This window comes from Pistacia vera, unplaced genomic scaffold, assembly GCF_008641045.1.
Source record: "Pistacia vera cultivar Batoury unplaced genomic scaffold, PisVer_v2 Contig40, whole genome shotgun sequence".
NCBI classification, from domain to species: Eukaryota; Viridiplantae; Streptophyta; class Magnoliopsida; order Sapindales; family Anacardiaceae; genus Pistacia; species Pistacia vera.
The window spans coordinates 3,291,203-3,311,836 of record NW_022196224.1 but is presented as its reverse complement, the minus strand read 5'-3'; the positions used below and the strand labels follow the sequence as shown (position 1 = coordinate 3,311,836).

The window sequence follows — 20,634 nt, the reverse complement described above, 5'->3', positions numbered from 1 at the left end:
TGGCTCAAGCCAGAGCCAAGCTATTATGTATGAACTTCTTGGTTGGAGTGGCTGTGGTTTTATTTCTGCGGTATTTCCTGGGCGTTGTAACTGTTAATGGTTTCATAAAGCTCTTGGTCTCTTTGCTGCAATAAGCCCTGCAGATGTTGGGGCTAATTAACTTTGAAGAAACATGTATCTATAACTTATTAATATATATGCAAGAAACACAGATTGGTTTAATTATGTGTTTTATGGATCTTATGATATGATATAACAAATGCAACATCACTGAATTGGATATGAATACTTACAATTTATCTTAATAAATTTACCACTCCTTACTATAACAAACTTCTAAACTAAACTTCGGAAATCCCTTAAAAAACTTTACAAACCCCTTTTACAAACTCTTACTAAGTAAACACATTACACATTACATTAGCTTGCGATAAGAGCAAAATTCGTTTTAGATGCCTACTACTACTAAATCTAATATGTATGGTGCTCACTCACTATCCGCATAGTAGGTCTAAATTCTGGATTCTTGTCTAAGCATAAAAGGGCCACCTCCAGGATACATTTCAGCTTGTCCTGAACTTCAAGCGATGGTGCTGGAAGCCTAGAGTCTAACACATCACTAAGCTGTATAGACATATTGGGAGGCACATTAGATGAAAATAAGGAAAGAAAATCTCCTGGATGATTCCCTTTGATCACTTCCAATGTTAAAACTCCAAAGCTATACACATCGCACTTTTCGGTTATCTTCCTTGTGTAAGCAAACTCTGCAAAATAAAAGATTTAAATATATCTAAGTGAGTGAATATCATTTCTAATTTTCTATAGTCCTCCCTTGCGGATGCCCACATTATGTTTAAAGACGAACATCAATAGTTGACATTGGAAATAATATTAGCTAGGATCAGCTAACAATTAGTTGGTGCCAACTAATATTAAAAGACAAACCCTTGTTTGTTTAACTTTTCAAACTTTTTCTATTCTACTATCCTATCATAAGCAATAAAAAACGTGTTTGTTTTAATATTGACTATCAGTTCAAAATTTAATTATATTCTATTCAACTCAAAACATTTAACAATTACCTTTCACAATAAAAGTTTATAAATTAACAAAAACACCCCCACCCATCCAAGTCACAGTCGCCCGTCGGCAACCATTGCCAGCCGTCGGCATCGGAACAATGCATTATCGGGGGATTTGGCCGATCATGTGCCGATCTGGACGTTTTTAACCAGATCCATCATGTATCTAGCCGGAAACGGCCAAATCTACGGCCAGAGATCTAACCGTTGACGACCATATTTTGCAAAATTTGGCCGTTTACGACGACCAGATTATGGTCGTAGATCTGGCCGTTTCCAACCAGATACATGGTGGATCTAGCCAGAAATTCCAGATCAATGCTCGACTGGTCAGATCCAATCGATCGTGCGCCATTCCAGTGACCGTCGACCACAATCCATCAATGGTGGCCAACTGTCGGCAATTGGTTGGGTGGGTGGGTAAAGGTGTTTTTGTTAATTTATAAAACTTTTATTGTTGGAGGGTCTTTTTGTTAACACTTAAAATTGTGTTTTTGTAACATTAGGCAACATTAGTGAACAAGGCCGGATTTTAATTAAATAAAAAAAAAAAAAATTTCAATCACCATTATATGAAAATAATAATAATAATATAAGGTTAAAAGGAATAAACGAGATACCCGGTGCAATATATCCATATGTGCCAGCAAGCTCACTCCAGTTTGATGACTCTTGTTTGAGAAACTTGGCAGTTCCAAAGTCTGAAACATGAGCTTCGTATTCTTGATCCAATATCACATTCTTGCTTGATATGTCTCGATGAACAACTGGTGGGCAACAATCATGATGCATGTAAGATAATGCATGTGCTACTCCTTTTATAACATTTATTCTCTTCCTCCAATCTAGTTCTACGGCTGTATTAGTGCTCTTCAANTGCATGATCTCATACAAGAGATGGGTTGGGATATTGTTCGCCAAGAATCCAGAAAAGAGCCTGGCAACCGTAGCAGGTTGTGGGATCCTCAGGATATATTTAACTTATTCAAGAAAAATACAGTAAGAGCTGAATGCACTAAAGTCCTCCATGGTTATGCAATAGCTGCTTAATCACAGTATGATTTACATATACTATACTTTTTCTTCTCAAAATTTACTATGCTAAACCAATACTCTGTTTTGTTATCAGGGGACTCAATCGGTTGAAGGCATATTCCTTGACTTGTCAAAAGTAAGTGAGCTACACTTAAGTTCAGATGCCTTCACGAGGATGCATAAACTTAGGCTTCTTAAATTATATAGCTCCCACTATGGCAAAGGCGAAATAGAAGATGATAAGGTGCACCTTTGTCAAGGCCTTGAATTTCTTTCTGATGAGCTGAGATATCTCCATTGGCATAGATACCCTTTAAGATCCTTGCCATGTAAGTTTAACCCGGAGAACCTTGTTGAGCTTGACATGCATCACAGCAATGTTGAATATCTTTGGAAGGAAAAACAGGTGAATATGATATTTATGTATGTTTCTTTGTTTCGGACATATTTTAGAATTTGTGGATGCTAATTCATCCAGCCATTTCTGTTTTGTTGCAGCATCTTGTAAATTTAAGACGGATTGATCTGAGTTACTCTCAGCACTTAACGGAGATCCCTGACCTCACATTGGCTCCGAACCTTGAGGTTATTACTCTAGATGGTTGTTCCCATCTCACCAAGTTTCCTGGGATTTCGTGGAACATAAAAAAGCTGCATTTAGGCCATACTGCAATTGAAGAGGTTCCCTCAGCCATCGAGTGTCTTAATAACCTTGACTCCCTATTGCTAATCAACTGCACCAGGCTAAAGAATCTTCCAAGGAGTATTCAGAATTTGACGACTCTTATGCACCTTGATCTCCGTGGTTGTTCAAACATCACGGAGTTCCCAGAGGTTTCAGGAGATATAAAGTATTTATATTTGAATGAGACTGCAATTCAAGAATTACCATCTTCAGTTGAGTATCTTACTAAACTAAATACATTGAGTCTTGGAAATTGCACAAACCTAGAAAGTGTTCCAAGCGGCCTTTTTAAGCTGAAATGTCTTGAAGTTCTTTATCTCTTTGGCTGTTCAAAATTGGGGAATTTACCTGAAATCTCAGAGTCTATGGAAAAGTTAGAGTTACAAGGAACCGCCATAAAAGAGTTACCTTACTCAATTGAACGTCTTACTCAACTTTCTTTGTTGCACTTGGGGGACTGCAAAAACCTTACAAGTTTGCCAAATAACTTCTTTCAGTTGACATCACTTTCATCTCTTCGTCTTTCTGGTTTGTCTGGTATTGATAAATTGCTGGACAACTTGCCATTATCTCTATTTTCAGGTTTGTGCTCTTTAGTTGAATTAAATCTCAATGACTGCAACCTGGTAGAATTGCCAAGTGCTCTGAGTTGCTTATCCTCCTCAGAGTATTTAGATCTAACTGGAAATAATTTTGAGAGCCTGAGCCTCAAACCATTTTCTTGTCTTAAAAGCCTTGACGTTAGCTATTGCAAGCGACTTCAATCTATACTAGAGTTTCCATCTCCGTTGCATCTGACAGATTTCCAGGCACATGAATGAGAGAGTAGAATAGTACATACTGCGTCATCTCTCAAGTTCTCTTCCACTGAAGAGGTGGATAACGATATTACAAACTAACTCCTAAAATATGGAGAAGATATGATTTGATTTCAATATACTTGTTTGGGGCCCAAAAAATCTACCATAATATTACACCACTCCAACTCCAAGTTGATTGTCCTATGTTTAACACCTGGACACTATTGTCTTCTTTCTTTATATTATTTTAATTTTAACATAAATTTGGCTTCTCGAAACCTGAAGTGTTAATATATACAAACAGCTTGAGTCTTGGAACATGGAGTCTCACTAGCCGCTAGCCAGATTTCCTCCCGCTTGCATAAGTTCACTTATCATTAGAAGCTGGATCATTGCAAAGATTTGTATTTCTTCACAATATCCTCACCTATTAAAGGCTATTGGTCCAGTGACCAACAGTACCACATGCTATGCTCTTTAATGAGCTTCATTCTGTTCGTGTATTCTTGTGATCTTCATTACTTAATGCCTTGAATACCATTAGTTTTTCTTGCATGCATGTACTGAAAGCCATGTATAAATGTAGCTTCAAGCTTGGATCTTAGCCTGATACATGTAGCTAAGAAAGATATATCATGAAGTTACAGTGTGAGGTTTGTGAGAAGGCAGAGGCAGAGGTGCTGTGTTGTGCAGATGAAGCTGTATTATGTCGACGATGCGATGAGAAGGTGCATGCGCGAACAAGCTATCCAGAATTACTGACCCATGAAATTTCGTAATAATTAATTGTCGTAACTGACTTGAGTAATAAATTCTAATTTCTAATAAGTTCGTTTATTTATTAACACATGAAAACTTTTTAAGATCACCGAATAATAAATAGATACTATCACTTTCAATAGATTTCAGTAAGCATCTTTCGACCATAACACGTTTAGGTAATTTGGGAGGCGTTGGTTTAAGGTAATGGAAGATCATGGGGTTATGTAAATTTTATATTATTTGATTACTATTTTTATTGTCTATAGTATATAAATTTCAATATTTTTGTATTATCAATAGTTGTTACTGTTGGTAATATTAAGATAACTAATATACTCTATTTCTTAGGTATATTAAGATTATTAAAGTAATTTTATTTTTGTTACAATTATCCCTTATTATAAAAATTTTAGCTATAATGCCCCTATTTAAAAAATTTACATTATATACCATTTCAATTTAACCCTTGTTTAATTAAATTTTTAGACAATAATGCCCTTATATTTAAAACAATTTACAGACTACCATTGTCACCTAGCCACCACCGCCGACATGTGGCCCAACCACCACTGTCGCCGCTAAAAAGTTATCGAAGTCTCTAAAAAGACCAGGTTAGGTGGGAGGCTCCGAGAGGCTTCATATGGCCATTTTTGGCCATATTGATGGCTGAAAATGGCCATATCAGGCCGTTAACGGTCAAATCTATTCTTGGCGATAGATATGGTCCTTAACAGCCAAGTCCATGTCGTATATAGCTAGATTCTCGCCCAGATCTAGCCGTAATAGGCCAAGGATCTGGTCGTTAACGACTAGATCTGGCTTGACATGGTCGTTTTCGACCATCAATATGGCCAAAAATGGTCATATCGGAGCTTTGTGTCCCGGTGACTACCACGATGGCTTTCGGAGATTTCTAGTGGTGGTTTACGGTGGCAGCAAGGGTGGGGGTGATTTCGTCATAAACTAAAGTTTTATATAGCAGAAGTTTTAGTTAAATCTGAAATATTGGAGGTTAAAAAAATTATTCAAAAATTATATAAATTAATATTATTTAATATTTAAAAGAATAATTTAGTATTTTAACCCCTAACCAAACAATTATATAACATACTCACCAATTAACTAAATACATTTTTATAAAGTTTTACGGTAATTTTTCAGGTAATATAACATTATATCCAAACGCTGCTTTACGTAATCAATACTTAGTAGGATTGAGTAACGACATATTCCCACCCAAGGTTTGCACAAACCCCAGTTATTACCACTGATTTCATTTATTCCAGATTCTCACCCTTAAAGTAACAGTGTTATGAATTTTTAGGGTTTAGAGGGTACAATTACCATAATGCCCTTAACCCTAAATTAATTAAATTATGTTTAAACCCCTAAAATAGTAGAATACAAACTTACCATTTTATTTTCAAATTATATCAAACACCCTCGATCACTATACACCCCTCACCGGAAACAGCCCGATCTAGGCTGTTTCCGACGACGTAAAAACCGCTTGGTCACCTCCATCACCTTCCCAGTAGTCCGTCTCCAAAACCCCTCGGGTTCCCGACTCATTTGCCCCTCCAATCGCTGGCACCGTTAGGCTTAGGGTTTCGGTGTTCTTCCACCGGATTCCTGTCGATTTCGGCTGTGAAAATCTAATTGGACACCACCATGCAACCACCGTCCCCAAATCTATAAAACCTCTATGCCCCAGCAAACCGTTTCATCGTCATTCCGCGGCCACCAGTTCATGTTCATCGGCCCTTTTTCGTTGCCGTGGCCGGAGATCGGAGAGTGATGAGGGGCTGTGAATGGTATTTTTTGTAGAGGAGGATGGGGGTTCAAATAGTGGTGACTAGGGTGATTTGGTGGAAGAATCACCGAAAAAGAGCGAAAAACGTTGGAAACGACGGCTGCTAACGTGGCCCAGAGGACTGCTAGAGCGGCGGTCTGCTAATGTGCGCCGCCCATGTAAATGACCATTTACCCCTTTACCGTTATATCAAACGTTTTTTTCTTCACTTAAGGGTGGGAATCTAGAATAATAAAACCAGTGGTACTAACTTGAGATTTCGTCAACCATGGGTGGGAACATGTCTTTTACTCTAGGTTTGACACAAAGTGAAAAGGATTGCCTACTGGACATTACTTTATCACCTAATTTTATGGACCCGAATATGATTCGCTTCTCATTACTTTTGCAAATGACATGAAAGTCGACCCCATTACATTATTGCTTTTCATATTGGTTTCATGTTTACTCGTGAGGGGTTTCTGATTTCCCCAGAATCTCAGTTGCTAGTTTTCTAATTAAAGTCCTGTACTTGTACCCGAAAAATTCTGTAAGAACATGGCCGCTTCTTCTTCTGCACCTTCAACAGTAATGGTGAATGGAAGTATGATGTATTCCTCAGCTTTAGAGGTGAAGACACTCGCAATAATTTACGAGCCATCTTTATGCCCGTTGTCTAGGAAAAAATCGAAACCTTCATAGATTATGAGCTTAGAGAGGAGATGAAATCTCTCCCGCACTCTTAAAGCAATCGAAGGTCTAGCCTTTCGATAGTAATTCCTCCGAAAACTATGCTTCTCTTCTTGGTGTTTGGATAACTTGAGAAGATAATTGAATGCAAGAACAAAAAGGGACAGATCATGTACCAGTTTTTTATCATGTTATTCCTTCTGATGTAAGGAAACAATCTGGGAGCTATGCAAAAGCATTTGCTAAACATGAAAAACAATTGAAGAAAAAAAAGAGAAGTTGAAAAGTTGAGGGCAACTTTGACACAGGTGGCCAATCTATCTGGTTGGCATATACAGCAGCATGATGGGTACTCTAATTAATTTTGTTCTCTCTTATTCTTGTATTTCTAGCCATGCTTACTTTGTTTTGGATTTTTACTTTACCATGTTGAGGTCAACAACATCAAGATCTGATTTTTATTCTGTCATTTCAATTAAATGAAATTGATTGAGTTCAAGGATTGTGCCCTATGCATGCCAATAGTAAGATGAGTACAGCTTGAAGAGGTTTTCTGTATACATGCAATTGAAGAAAGTTTTGAATGTAAATTTTTTCTAGTCATAATTGGGTTTTTGTGGTTGGAGTAATTTCTCTTACTCTGGAAACTTCTTGGTTACTTATGACCTTGTCGCGATTGTTACTGTCCGTTGCATATTTTGACTGAAATAATCTCTTGCTAATTTCTTGGTAGTAATACCATCGATTATATTTTGTTATCAAGTAATTTGATGCTGTAGTGTGTCAGCAACCTGCAATATGGTTCTTTACTCTTCACTTTTTGATTCCAAAGTGTTCTTAATATCTGGCAGATCAGAATCAAACTTTGTGGAAAACATGGTTAAAGATGTTTTGAAGAAGCTGAATCATATGTCCTCAAGCGATTTTGATGGCTTGATTGGAAGGAATCACGCTTAGAAAGAGTTGAATCACTATTAGGTGTTGGTAGTTTAAATGTTCGTTTTGTTGGAATTTGGGGTATGGGTGGTTAGGTAAAACCATTGCACGAGCTTTGTTTGATCGTATCGCCAATCAATTTGAAGGCTGCTGCTTTCTTGCAAATGTAAGAGAAGAATCAGCTAAATTATTGAATCGTTTACAAGAAGAAGTTCTTTTTCAAACACTAGAGATGGAGATCCAACTACAAGTGCTCCTAGTTTAGGACTCACTTTCACAAGAACAGACTTCGCCGTAAAAAGGTTCTTATTGTTCTAGATGTGTAGACAATTCACACAGTTAAAATTTTTAGCTGGAATCAAGTTGGTTTGGTCATGGAAGTAGAATCATTATAACATCAAGAGATCAACAAGTGCTCAAGACATGTGTTGTTGAATGTATAACTTGAGGAATTAAATTATCACGAGTCTCTTCAACTCTTCAGTTTAATGCCTTTAAGCAAAACCATCCTCAGAAAATTATATGGAGCTGTCAAGTCGGGTGATATTTATGCTCAAGGCATTCCATTGGCTCTTAAAGTTTTGGGTTGCTTTCTATTTGGAAGGAGTAAGCGAGATTGGAAAGTGCATTAAATAAACTTGAAAAGTATCCGAACATGGACATCCAAAATGTATTGAAATATTTATGATGGACTTGATGACAAGAGAAAGAAATATTTCTGATATTGCATGTTTCTTCAAAGGGAGGATAAAGATCGTTTAACAACTAATATATTGTTGTGGCTTTTGCACAGAAATTGGAATAAGTGTTCTCATCGACAATGTGTCTAAAACTGTTGTGAGCAATTTGTACTAATGCATGTTGTGAAGGGGACTTTAAGGACTAGTAAATGGTCAAAAGTCCTTGATTTTAAACAAAGAATCCATACGACTGACACTTGTTTAACATTAACAGGTGCCTGTGGAAAAAATGAGCAGAATAACCTAGTCCTGTACTAATTTATGAATTGAAAATCTCTAATTTTTTTATGTTTGTATTGTAAATTTAGGTGCCGCATCTAGTACAACTGAAATTACCTACATGTCAAGACAACATGAATTTTCAAACCATTTATGCGTAATATCAGATTTCAGTGGCTGCATTCAGTCAGAAGAATGTACTGATTTGGTGTTCTTTGCGGAAGGTTTTGGTTTTCTTGCTAATTTGTGAGACAGGGAATTTGATAAGGAAAATTTTATTACATTATGAAATTTTTTAACAATACATTACATATTGCATCATCCACACAACAAAACAAAGCTCAAATACACGCATTAGAAACCTTATTCTCCAATAAACAAGTGAGACACTGACACCCAATTGCTCTCTCTTCACCCGTATTTGAAAATTTCTGAAGAAAAACCTCTAAAGCTCTTGCTTGGCTTCACTCTTGAGTTTGGCAGGTTCACCTTCTCCTCCAGCAATGCTGACAGTCCTAGGACCTTTAATTTTATCAGGAGACAGCTTTGCCAAGGACAATGTCAACACACCATTCTCAAGCTTAGCCTGAACTGAATCCAAATCCACGTTGTCAGGCAACTTAAACTGCCTCCAAAATTTGCCATAGGATCTCTCCACTCTGTGCCAATGATCACCCTTCTTCTCCTCCTCTTTCTTCCTCTCTCCACTAACTCTCAACACCCGGTTCTCCTCCACTTCAATCTTCAGCTCCTCCTTCTTCAATCCTGGAACATCCAGCATTATCACATGACCTTCTGGTGTTTCCTTCCAGTCTACTCTGGCTGGTGAGAGTGCCGTGTTCTCATCCCTGTCAATCCCAAATGGGATTTGTTCCAGCATCCGAAACGGGTCCGGAAACCGGTCTGCCCAGAGATCAGACAGTAGGCTTCCTGGAGTGTCCGTAAATGGCAGTAGCAAAGAGCCATTTGATGAATCAACCAGACATAGCAAAGATATTATCAGTGAGCAGATGACTAAGGGCTGTTGCCTCATCTTTCTCTTGAAGCTTCAAGTGTGGTTTTTGTATAGTTTTTGTTTGTAAATGAGAGGGGCTTGGAAGATATTTTGACACTCAGATATTCAGATGATTTGTTTGTACAATTTTAGAGATGGGGTCTGCCATTTATATGAGTTAAGGTTGATGGTTGTTGAAATGATAGATTGGTGTGGATAAATGGAGAAGTTTCCAGGGAGTTTTACGTGTTAATGAGGTGGAAATATGGGCTAAATGTGAAGAGGTTGCAAGACTCTTCTTACAAGTTCCAGAGACTTCAAGGATCTTGCTGACAGGTTTGTCCTTTTCCCACCCAAGGTTTGCCTTAATGATATTTTCCCACCTAAAAAATTTTAAAATATCATTTTTCATCCAAAATTAATATTCTATTACTATCTAAAGCCGATTTTGATAGCTAAAATTCTCTCTTTCACCATCATTTAAAACTCTAATATTCTCTCTACAAAACATTTTTTATTCCAATACCTTATTTCTCACAGATTACCGACCACTGTAGAGCTAGAGTTTCCTATTCTTAACTGATTTTTTGTTACGAATATTCAAACAATCACCTCTATTTGATTCATCGGCTTCTACTTTACAAAACTTCTCTTATCCTGACTTTTTGTAACTCATCAAACATCAGTTTAAAAAGTAAAGTGTATTTTGGATATTAAAACGGAATATAAATTTTGGATGGAAAAGTGATATTTTGAAACTTTTTGGATGGAAAAGTGTCATTAAGGCAAACCTTGGGTGGGAAAAAGTCGCTTGCCCTTTTAAATAATATCTCATAATTTTTATTTATATATTTGTGTAAAACTTTATTTTAAACTAGTGAAGATATTTAACTTCTTTTATTATTTATTTATATATTGGGCTAGATATATGCTAGCTCACCTTTGAGTAAATAGTAATCGAATTGAGAATGGATGTAGTGGCCCGTGGCCGAAGGGTGATAACAAGAATCATATCGGCCTAATCTTTTAAGAGACCAAATGCGACTTTGAAGGTAGGCCCAACATAACTAGCACAATGAAGAAATGGATGGTATTGGGTAAACTAAAGTCATATTCTGCTAGTATTAGTAACAAAGAAGTTAATAAACAGAAAAATGGTCAAAAAGTTTGGCAGTCGGTGCATTGAAGATAAACAACACCACAAAGCCTGTGTATGGGGATGGGCAGGCCATATCACTGACAAAGCAGGAGAACCCAATTGACTTTTTACTACATTTCTCAAAGTGGTCCCATTAATTCTTCACAATTCAGCACTTTCAATCTATCCTATCAGTGAATGTGATGCAAGTTGCCGCCATGCATGCTGCTTGATAACTGCATCATGGACAGTCTGGTAAAAGACAAATGAGAGAGTAGAATAGTACATAATTCTCGTCATTCTCTCAAGTCTCAATTCCACTTGAAGAGGTGGATAACGATATTACAAACTAACTCCTAAAATATGGAGAAGATATGATTTGATTTCATATATACTTGTTATTGGGTCCCAAAAAATCTACCATAGATATTACACCACTCCATACTCCATAGTTGGATTGTCCTATGTATTAACACCTGGACACTATTGTCTTCTTTCTTTATATTATTTTAATTTTAACATAAATTTGGCTTCTCGAAACCTGAAGTGTTAATATATACAAACAGCTTGAGTCTTGGAGACATGGAGTCTCACTAGCCAGCTAGCCAGATTTCCTCCCGCAGTGCATAAGTTCACTTATCATTAGAAAGCTGGATCATTGCAAAGACTTGTATTTCTTCACAATATCCTCACCTATTAAAGGCTATTGGTCCAGTGATCCAACAGTACCACATGCTATGCTCTTTAATGAGCTTCATTCTGTTCTGATATTCTTGTGATCTTCATTACTTAATGCCTTGAATACCATTAGTTTTCTTGCATGCATGTACTGAAAGCCATGTATAAATGTAGCTTCAAGCTTGGATCTTAGCCATAGATACATGTAGCTGAAGAAGAGATATATCGATGAAGTTACAGTGTGAGGTTTGTGAGAAGGCAGAGGCAGAGGTGCTGTGTTGTGCAGATGAAGCTGTATTATGTCGACGATGCGATGAGAAGGTGCATGCAGCGAACAAGCTATCCAGAATTACTGACCCATGAAATTTCGTAATAATTAATTGTCGTAACTGACTTGAGTAATAAATTCTAATTTCTAATAAGTTCGTTTATTTATTAACACATGAAAAGACTTTTTAAAGATCACCGAATAATAAATAGATACTATCACTTTCAATAGATTTCAGTAAGCATCTTTCGACCATAACACGTTTAGGTAATTTGGGAGGCGTTTGGTTTAAGGTAATGGAAGATCATTGGGGTTATGTAAATTTTATATTATTTGATTACTATTTTTTATTGTCTAGTAATATAAAATTTCAATAATTTTGTATTATCAATAGTTGTTACTGTTGGTAATATTTAAGATAATCTAATTAACTCTATTTTCTTAGGTATAGTAAGATTATTAAAGTAATTTTATTTTTGTTACAATTATATCCCTTATTAATAAAAATTTTAGCTAATAATGCCCCTATTTAAAAATAAATTTACATTAATATACCATTTCAATTTTACCCTTGTTTAATTAAATTTTTAGACAATAATGCCCTTATATTTAAAACAATTTACAGACTACCATTGTCACCTAGCCACCACCGCCGACAGTGGGCCAACCACCACTGATCGCCGCTAAAAAGTTATCGAAGTCTCTAAAAAGACCAAGGTTAGGTGGGAGGCTCCGAGAGGCTTCGATATGGCCATTTTTGGCCATATTGATGGCTGAAAATGGCCATATCAGGCCGTTAACGGTCAAATCTATTCTTGGCGAAATAGATATGGTCCTTAACAGCCAAGTCCATGGTCGTTAATAGCTAGATTTCGCCCAGATCTAGCCGATAATGGCCAAGGATCTGGTCGTTAACGACTAGATCTGGCTTGACATGGTCGTTTTCGACCATCAATATGGCCAAAAATGGTCATATCGGAGCTTTGTGTCACGGTGAGCTACTCACGATGGCTTTCGGAGATTTCTAGTGGTGGTTTACGGTGGCAGCAAGGGTGGGGGTGATTTCGTCATAAACTAAAGTTTTATATAAGCAGAAGTGTTTTAGTTAAATCTGAAATATTGGAGGTTAAAAAAATTATTCAAAAATTAATAATAAATTAATATTATATTAATATTTAAAAAAGAATAATTTAGTAATTTAACCCCTAACCAAACATATTAATATAACATACTCACCAATTAACTAAATACATTTTTATAAAGTTTTACGGTAATTTTTCAGGTAATATAACATTATATCCAAACGCTGCTTTACAGTAATCAATACTTAGTAGGATTGAGTAAACGACATATTCCCACCCAAGGTTTGACAAAACCCCAAGTTAGTACCACTGATTTCATTTATTCCAGATTCTCACCCTTAAAGTAACAGTGTTATGAATTTTTAGGGTTTAGAGGGTACAATTACCATAATGCCCTTAACCCTAAATTAATTAAAATTATGTTTTAACCCCTAAAATAGTAGAATTACAAACTTACCATTTTATTTTCAAATTATATCAAAAACACCCTCGATCACTATACACCCTCACCGGAAACAGCCCGATCTAGGCTGTTTCCGACGACGTAAAACCGCTTGGTCACCTCCATCACCTTCCCAGTAGTCCGTCGTCCAAAACCCCTCTGGTTCCCGACTCATTTGCCCCTCCAATCGCTGGCACCGTTAGGCTTAGGGTTTCGGTGTTCTTCACCGGATTCCTGTCGATTTCGGCTGTGAAAATCTAATTGGACACCACCAATGCAACCACCGTCCCCAAATCTATAAAACCTCTATGTCCCCAGCAACCGTTTCATCGTCATTCGCCGGCCAACAGTTCATGTTCATCGGCCCTTTTTCGTTGCCGTGGCCGGAGATCGGAGAGTGATGAGGGGCTGTGAATGGTATGTTTTGTAGAGGGGAGGATGGGGGTTCAAATAGTGGTGACTAGGGTGATTTTGGGTGGAAGAATCACCGAAAAAGAGCGAAAAACGTTGGAAACGACGGCTGCTAACGTGCGCCAGAGGACTGCTAGAGGCGGCGGTCTGCTAATGTGCGCCGCCCATGTAAAATGACCAATTTACCCCTTTACCGTTATATCAAACGTTTTTTCGTCACTTTAAGGGTGGGAATCTAGAATAAATAAAACCAGTGGTACTAACTTGAGATTTCGTCAAACCATGGGTGGGAACATGTCTTTTACTCTAGTAGGATTTGACACAAAGTGAAAAGGATTGCCTACTGGACATTACTTTATCACCTAATTTTATGGACCCGAATATGATTCGCTTCTCATTACTTTTGGCAAATGACATGAAAAGTCGACCCCATTACATTATTGCTTTTCATATTGGTTTCATGTTTTACCTCGTGGAGGGTTTCTGATTTCCCCAGAATCTCAGTTGCTAGTTTTCTAATTAAGTCCTGTACTGTACCCGAAAAATTCTGTAAGACATGGCCGCTTCTTCTTCTGCACCTTCAAACAGTAATGGTGAATGGAATATGATGTATTCCTCAGCTTTAAGGTGAAGACACTCGCAATAATTTTACGAGCCATCTTTATGCCGCTTTGTCTAGGAAAAAAATCGAAACCTTCATAATTATGAGCTTAGGAAGGAGATGAATCTCTCCCGCACTCTTAAAAGCAATCGAAGAGTCTAGCCTTTCGATAGTAATTCTCTCCGAAAACTATGCTTCTTCTTCTTGTGTTTTGGATGAACTTGAGAAGATAATTGATTCAAGAACAAAAAGGACAGATCATTGTACCAGTTTTTTATCTTTTTCCTTCTGATGTAAGGAACAATCTGGGAGCTATGCAAAGCATTTGCTAAACTAAAAACAATTGAAGAAAACAAAAGAGAAGGTGAAAAGTTGAGGGCAACTTGACACAGGTGGCCAATCTATCTGGTTGGCATATACAGCAGCATGATGGGTAACTCTAATTAATTTTGTTCTCTCTTATTCTTGTATTTCTAGCCATGCTTACTTTGTTTTGGATTTTTACTTTACCATGTTGAGTCAACAGGACATCAAGATCTGATTTTTTATTCTGTCATTTCATTAAATGAAATTGATTGAGTTCAAGGATTGTGTCCTGCATCCAATAGTAGATGAGTACAGCTTGAGAGGTTTTTCTGTTACATGCAATTGGAAGAAAGTTTTGAATTGTAATTTTTTTAGTCATAATTGGTTTTTGTGGTTGGTAGTAATTCTCTTACTCTGGAAACTTCTTGGTTACTTATGACCTTGTCGCGATTTTTACTGTCCGTTGCATATTTTGACTGAAATAATCTCTTGCTAATTTCTTGTGTAGTAATACCATCGATTTATATTTGTTATCAAGTAATTTGATGCTGTAGTAGTGTCAAGCAACCTGCAATATGGTTCTTTATCTCTTCACTTTTGATTCCAAAGTGTTCTTCATATCGGGCAGATCAAATCAGAACTTGTGGAAAACTTGTTAAAGATGTTTTGAAGAAGCTGAATCATATGTCCTCAGCGATTTTGATGGCTTGATTGGAACTGAATCACGCTTAGAAAGAGTTGAATCACTATTAGGGTTTTGGTATGTTAAATGTTCGTTTGTTTGAATTTGGGGTATGGGTGGTATAGGTAAACAACCATTGCACGAGCTTTGTTTGATCGTATCGCCAATCAATTTGAAGGCTGCTGCTTTCTTGCAAATGTAAGAGAGAATCACTATATGGATTGAATCGTTTACAAGAAAGTTCTTTTCAAAACACTGAGGATGGAGATCCAACTACAAGTGCTCCTAGTTTAGGACTCACTTTCACAAGAACAGACTTCGCCGTAAAAAGGTTCTTATTGTTCTAGTGAGATGTAGACAATTCACAGCAGTTAAAATTTTTAGCTGGAGATCAAGTTGGTTTGGTCATGGAGTAGAACATTATAACATCAAGAGATCAACAAGTGCTCAAGACATGTGTTGATGAAATGTATAAGCTTGAGAATTAAATTATCACGAGTCTCTTCAACTCTTCAGTTTAAATGCCTTTAAGCAAAACCATCCTACAGAAAATTATATGGAGCTGTCATCGGTGATATATTAGCTCAAGGCATTCCATTGGCTCTTAAAGTTTGGGTTGCTTTCTATTTGGAAGGAGTAAGCGAGATTGGGAAAGTGCATTAAATAAACTTGAAAAGTATCCGAACATGGACATCCAAAATGTATTGAGAATAAGTTTATGTGGACTGATGACGAAGAGAAAAAATATTTCTTGATATTGCATTGTTCTTCAAAGGGGAGGATAAAGATCGTTTAAACTTATTAGATGTTGTTGTGGCTTTTGCACAGAAATTGGAATAAGTGTTCTCATCGACAAGTGTCTCATAACTTTGTGAGCAATTTGTTACTAATGCTGATCTCATACAAAAGATGGGTTGGGATATTGTTCGCCAAAATCCAGAAAAGAGCCTGGCAACCGTAGCAGGTTGTGGGATCCTCAGGATATATTTAACTTATTCAAGAAAAATACAGTAAGAGCTGAATGCACTAAAGTCCTCCTGGTTATGCAATAGCTGCTTAATCACAGTATGATTTACATATGCTATACTTTTCTTCTCAAAATTTACTATGCTAAACCAATACTCTGTTTTTTATCAGGGGACTCAATCGGTTGAAGGCATATTCCTTGACTTGTCAAAAGTAAGTGAGCTACACTTAAGTTCAGATGCCTTCACGAGGATGCATAAACTTAGGCTTCTTAAATTATATAGCTCCCACTATGGCAAAGGCGAAATAGAAGATGATAAGGTGCACCTTTGTCAAGGCCTTGAATTTCTTTCTGATGAGCTGAGATATCTCCATTGGCATAGATACCCTTTAAGATCCTTGCCATGTAAGTTTAACCCGGAACCTTGTTGACGTGACATGCATCACAGCAATGTTGAATACCTTTGGAAGAAAAAACAGGTGAATATGATATTTATGTATGTTTCTTTGTTTCGGACATTTTTGGAATTTGTGGATGCTACATCTCCAGCCATTTCTGTTTTGTTGCAGCATCTTGTAAATTTAAGACGGATTGATCTGAGTTACCTCAGCACTTAACGGAGATCCCTGACCTCACATTGGCTCCGAACCTTGAGGTTATTACTCGAGATTGTTTCCCATCTCACCAGTTCCTGGGATTTCGTGGAACATAAAAAAGCTGCATTTAGGCCATACTGCAATTGAAGAGGTTCCCTCACATCGAGTGTCTTAATAACCTTGACTCCCTATTGCTAATCAACTGCACCAGGCTAAAGAACTTCCAAGGAGTATTCAGAATTTGACGACTCTTATGCACCTTGATCTCCGTGGTTGTTCAAACTCACGGAGTTCCCAGAGGTTTCAGGAGATATAAGTATTTATATTTGAATAAGACTGCAATTCAAGAATTACCATCTTCAGTTGAGTATCTTACTAACTAAATACATTGAGTCTTGGAAATTGCACAAACCTAGAAAGTGTTCCAAGCGGCCTTTTTAAGCTGAAATGTCTTGAAGTTCTTTATCTCTTTGGCTGTTCAAAATTGGGGAATTACTGAAATCTCGGAGTCTATGGAAAAGTTAGAGACACTTGAGTTACAAGGAACCGCCATAAAAGAGTTACCTTACTCAATTGAACGTCTTACTCACTTCTTTGTTGCACTTGGGAGATGCAAAAACCTACAATTTGCCAAATAACTTCTTTCAGTTGACATCACTTTCATCTCTTCTTCTTTCTGTTTTGTCTGGTATTGATAAATTGCTGGACAACTTGCCATTATCCTCTATTTTCAGGTTTGTGCTCTTATGTTGAATTAAATCTCAATGACTGCAACCTGATAGAATTGCCAAGTGCTGTGAGTTGCTTATCCTCCTTAGATTATTGATCTAACTGGAAACAATTTTGAGAGCCTGAGCCTCAAACCATTTTCCTCGTCTTAAAAGCCTTGACGTTAGCTATTGCAAGCGACTTCAATCTATACTAGAGTTTCCATCTCCGTTGCATCTGACAGATTTCCAGGCACATGACTGTTTATCACTCAAAACTATGCCAAATTCAATGAATTTAGCCTTTACAGCAGACTGGAATTCCCAGCAGAGTTTCACATTTTCCAATTGCTTCAATCTGACTGAAGATGCACAAAGAAATATTCTTGCTGATGCAGAACTTCGAATACAGGTTATGGCAACTAATGCACAGGAGACTGCATCAATGGAAGATTATTTGGAGGTACCTGTCTTTCACTCTCTGATGTTGAGTTCTATAATTTTCTCTTGCCTTAAATGTTACAGACAAATATTTTCATGGTACAGTGGTATTGGCCAGGAGCTTCCGTCAGTATTTGTTTCCCTGGAAATGAAATTCCAGGGTGGTTCAGCCATCAAAATGTGGGATCTTCAGTAACAATGGAACTCCCTCAACATTGGTCTAGCAGTAAGTTCTTAGGCTTCGCTCTGTGTGTTGTAGTTACATTCGACGACTACCATGATTACATGAATTTCAATGTCGAATGCAAATGCGAATTTGAAACCAATGATGGTGACAAGCATAACATTGATTGTGGTCTGAATGGCTTAAAAGCTCAATACAAATCCAGATCTCTTTCGTCTGATCATGTATTCCTGTTTTTCCATGAGCGATTGTATGCTATCCTAGTTCAAAGAGATGATCAGGACCATTTCTTCAGTGTGTACCAGTCCTGCCATAAGGTTTTGTTTGAATTCTTACCAGTAGATGACAACCGGTTGCCCCTACTGAATTGCAAGGTGAAGAAGTGTGGGGTCTGTATACTGAACGTGAAAGAGGAGGATGCAGAAATTTTTGACGGCTCCAACGTAGATGATCATGTTGAAAGTGAAAGTGATAGTAACTCCAATCATGAGGTACAAGAGGATCCAAACTCCCAAACATTGAAAGAAAAGGAAACCAATTTAGAGGCTAATGCCTTCTGGTCGGCTCAAGGCAGAGCCAATCTATTATGTATGAACTTCTTGGTTGGAGTGGCTGTGGTTTTATTTCTGCGGTATTTCCTGGGCGTTGTAAGTGTTAATGGTTTCAAAAAGCTCTTGGTCTCTTTGCTGCAATAAGCCCTGCAGATGTTGGGGCTAATTAACTTGGGAGAAACATGTATCTATAATTTATTAAATTCTTCAGTATCTGATAAATGCAAGAAACACAGATTGGTTTAATTATGTATTTTATGGATCTTATGATATGATATAACAAATGCAACTTCACTGAATTGGATATATGCAAATTCAGTTGGATATGACTACTCACAATTTATCTTAATAAATTTACTACTCCTTACTATAACAAACTTCTAAAATAAACTTTGGAAATCCCTTAAAAAACTTTACAAACCCCTTATGCAAACTCTTTCTAAGTAGATGGCTACTACTACTAAAACTAATATATATGGTGCTCACTCGCTATCCGCATGGTAGGTCTAAATTCTGGATTCTTGTCTAAGCATAAAAGGGCCACCTCCAGGATACATTTCAGCTAGTCCTGAACTCTGCAAAATCAAAGATACTATATCTAAGTGAGTGAATATCATTTCTAATTTTCTGTAGTCCTTCCTTGCGGATGCCCACATTATGTTTAAAGACGAACATCAATAGTTGACATTGGAAATAATATTAGTTAGGATCATCTAACAATTAGTTGGTGTCGAATAATATTAAGAAACAAACCCCTATTTGTTTAACTTTTCAAACTCTTCCTATTCTACTATCTTATACTAAATACTGGAAAACGTGTTCGTTTTAATATTGACTATTCAATTCTATTTTATTCGACTCAAAATATTTAGGCTTCGTTTGGCTCACATTTGGGAATACTACTAGTATTCCCAATAAAGTTAAACAGTAAAATTGAAAAAACTCACAATATTATTCAACTTTTTTTAAACCCCCTAAATTTGTTAATTTAATTAAATACCCCTAAATTTTTTTTAGAAATTACAAAAAAAACCCCAACAACCCATATTTACCAGATTCTGGCCACCACCGCCGGAAAATGGCTGGAATGTAGATAATGGCGCACTACCGGCTGAATCTGGCCGGTAGTGCACCGATCTAGCCTTTTCCGGCCAGATCCATCTTGGATCTGGCCGAAAAAGGCCAGATCTAAGGCCAAAGATCTGGCCGTTGACGGTCGTATCTTTGGCCATCGTTAATGAGAAAATACAGCCAGATCTGGCCGTCAATGGCCAGATCTAGCCATAGATCTGGCCTTTGCCGGTGGATCTGGCCAGAAAAAGGCCATTTCGGCGCACGACTGGCAAGATCCAGACAGTCATGCGCTGATACGACAACTCCGGTAGTGTTGGCCGGCTGTCCATATTTAATGGGTGAGTTGAGGGTGTTTTTGTTAACTTTTAATGTTTTATTATAGGAATGTTTAGTAAATAAACAAACATAAAGGGTATTTTTATTTATTTCCAAATCCTACATCGTAATACCCGTCCAATTCAACTTTTTTTAACTTTTTTCCAAAAACTTTTCTAAAAAGTGTAAAAAAGTGAACCAAACGGAGCCTTAACAATTACCTTTCACAATAAAAGTTTATAAATTAACAAAAACACCCCCACCCACCCAAGCCACAGTTGCCCACCAGCAACCACTTCCGGCTGTCGGCATCGAAACAATGCATGATCAGGGCATCTAGCCAATCATGTGCCGATCTGGACGTTTTCGGCCAAATCCACCATGTATCTAGCTAGAAATGGCCATATCTATGACTAGAGATCTAGCCGTTGATGGCCATATTTTGCCAAATTT

General features: G+C 37.3%; 3 protein-coding genes across 3 annotated transcripts; 1 reads left to right on the top strand and 2 right to left on the bottom strand.

The window, feature by feature from the left end:
* Window positions 1-471: 471 nt before the first annotated feature.
* On the bottom strand, window positions 472-1,967 carry LOC116141682 (MDIS1-interacting receptor like kinase 2-like). The gene is made up of 2 exons (XM_031427158.1): window positions 1,706-1,967; window positions 472-767 (listed from the first exon to the last, which is right to left on the bottom strand). Exons 1-2 carry the CDS (start codon window positions 1,965-1,967, stop codon window positions 472-474), a joined length of 558 nt encoding a protein of 185 aa, XP_031283018.1.
* Window positions 1,968-1,976: 9 nt separating this feature from the next.
* Window positions 1,977-19,014, top strand: LOC116141771 (disease resistance-like protein DSC1). Its single transcript, XM_031427249.1, has 5 exons — window positions 1,977-2,084; window positions 2,215-2,526; window positions 2,619-3,614; window positions 17,870-18,079; window positions 18,163-19,014. Exons 1-5 carry the CDS (start codon window positions 1,983-1,985, stop codon window positions 18,934-18,936), a joined length of 2,394 nt encoding a protein of 797 aa, XP_031283109.1. The 5' UTR covers window positions 1,977-1,982; the 3' UTR covers window positions 18,937-19,014.
* On the bottom strand, window positions 8,953-9,901 carry LOC116141772 (22.0 kDa class IV heat shock protein-like). Its single transcript, XM_031427250.1, has one exon. The coding sequence runs from the start codon at window positions 9,775-9,777 to the stop codon at window positions 9,190-9,192; it is 588 nt and encodes a 195-aa protein (XP_031283110.1). The 5' UTR covers window positions 9,778-9,901; the 3' UTR covers window positions 8,953-9,189.
* Window positions 19,015-20,634: the final 1,620 nt, after the last annotated feature.

Excerpts from the sequence above, each read along its gene's own strand:
- LOC116141772 (XM_031427250.1), bottom strand. The coding sequence starts at position 9,777 with ATGAGGCAACAGCCCTTAGTCATCTGCTCACTGATAATATCTTTGCTA.
- LOC116141771 (XM_031427249.1), top strand. The coding sequence starts at position 1,983 with ATGGGTTGGGATATTGTTCGCCAAGAATCCAGAAAAGAGCCTGGCAAC. Across the intron at positions 3,615-17,869 it reads TGCATCTGACAGATTTCCAG|GCACATGACTGTTTATCACT; the intron begins GCACATGAATGA and ends ACAGATTTCCAG. Across the intron at positions 18,080-18,162 it reads CAATGGAAGATTATTTGGAG|TGGTATTGGCCAGGAGCTTC; the intron begins GTACCTGTCTTT and ends TTCATGGTACAG.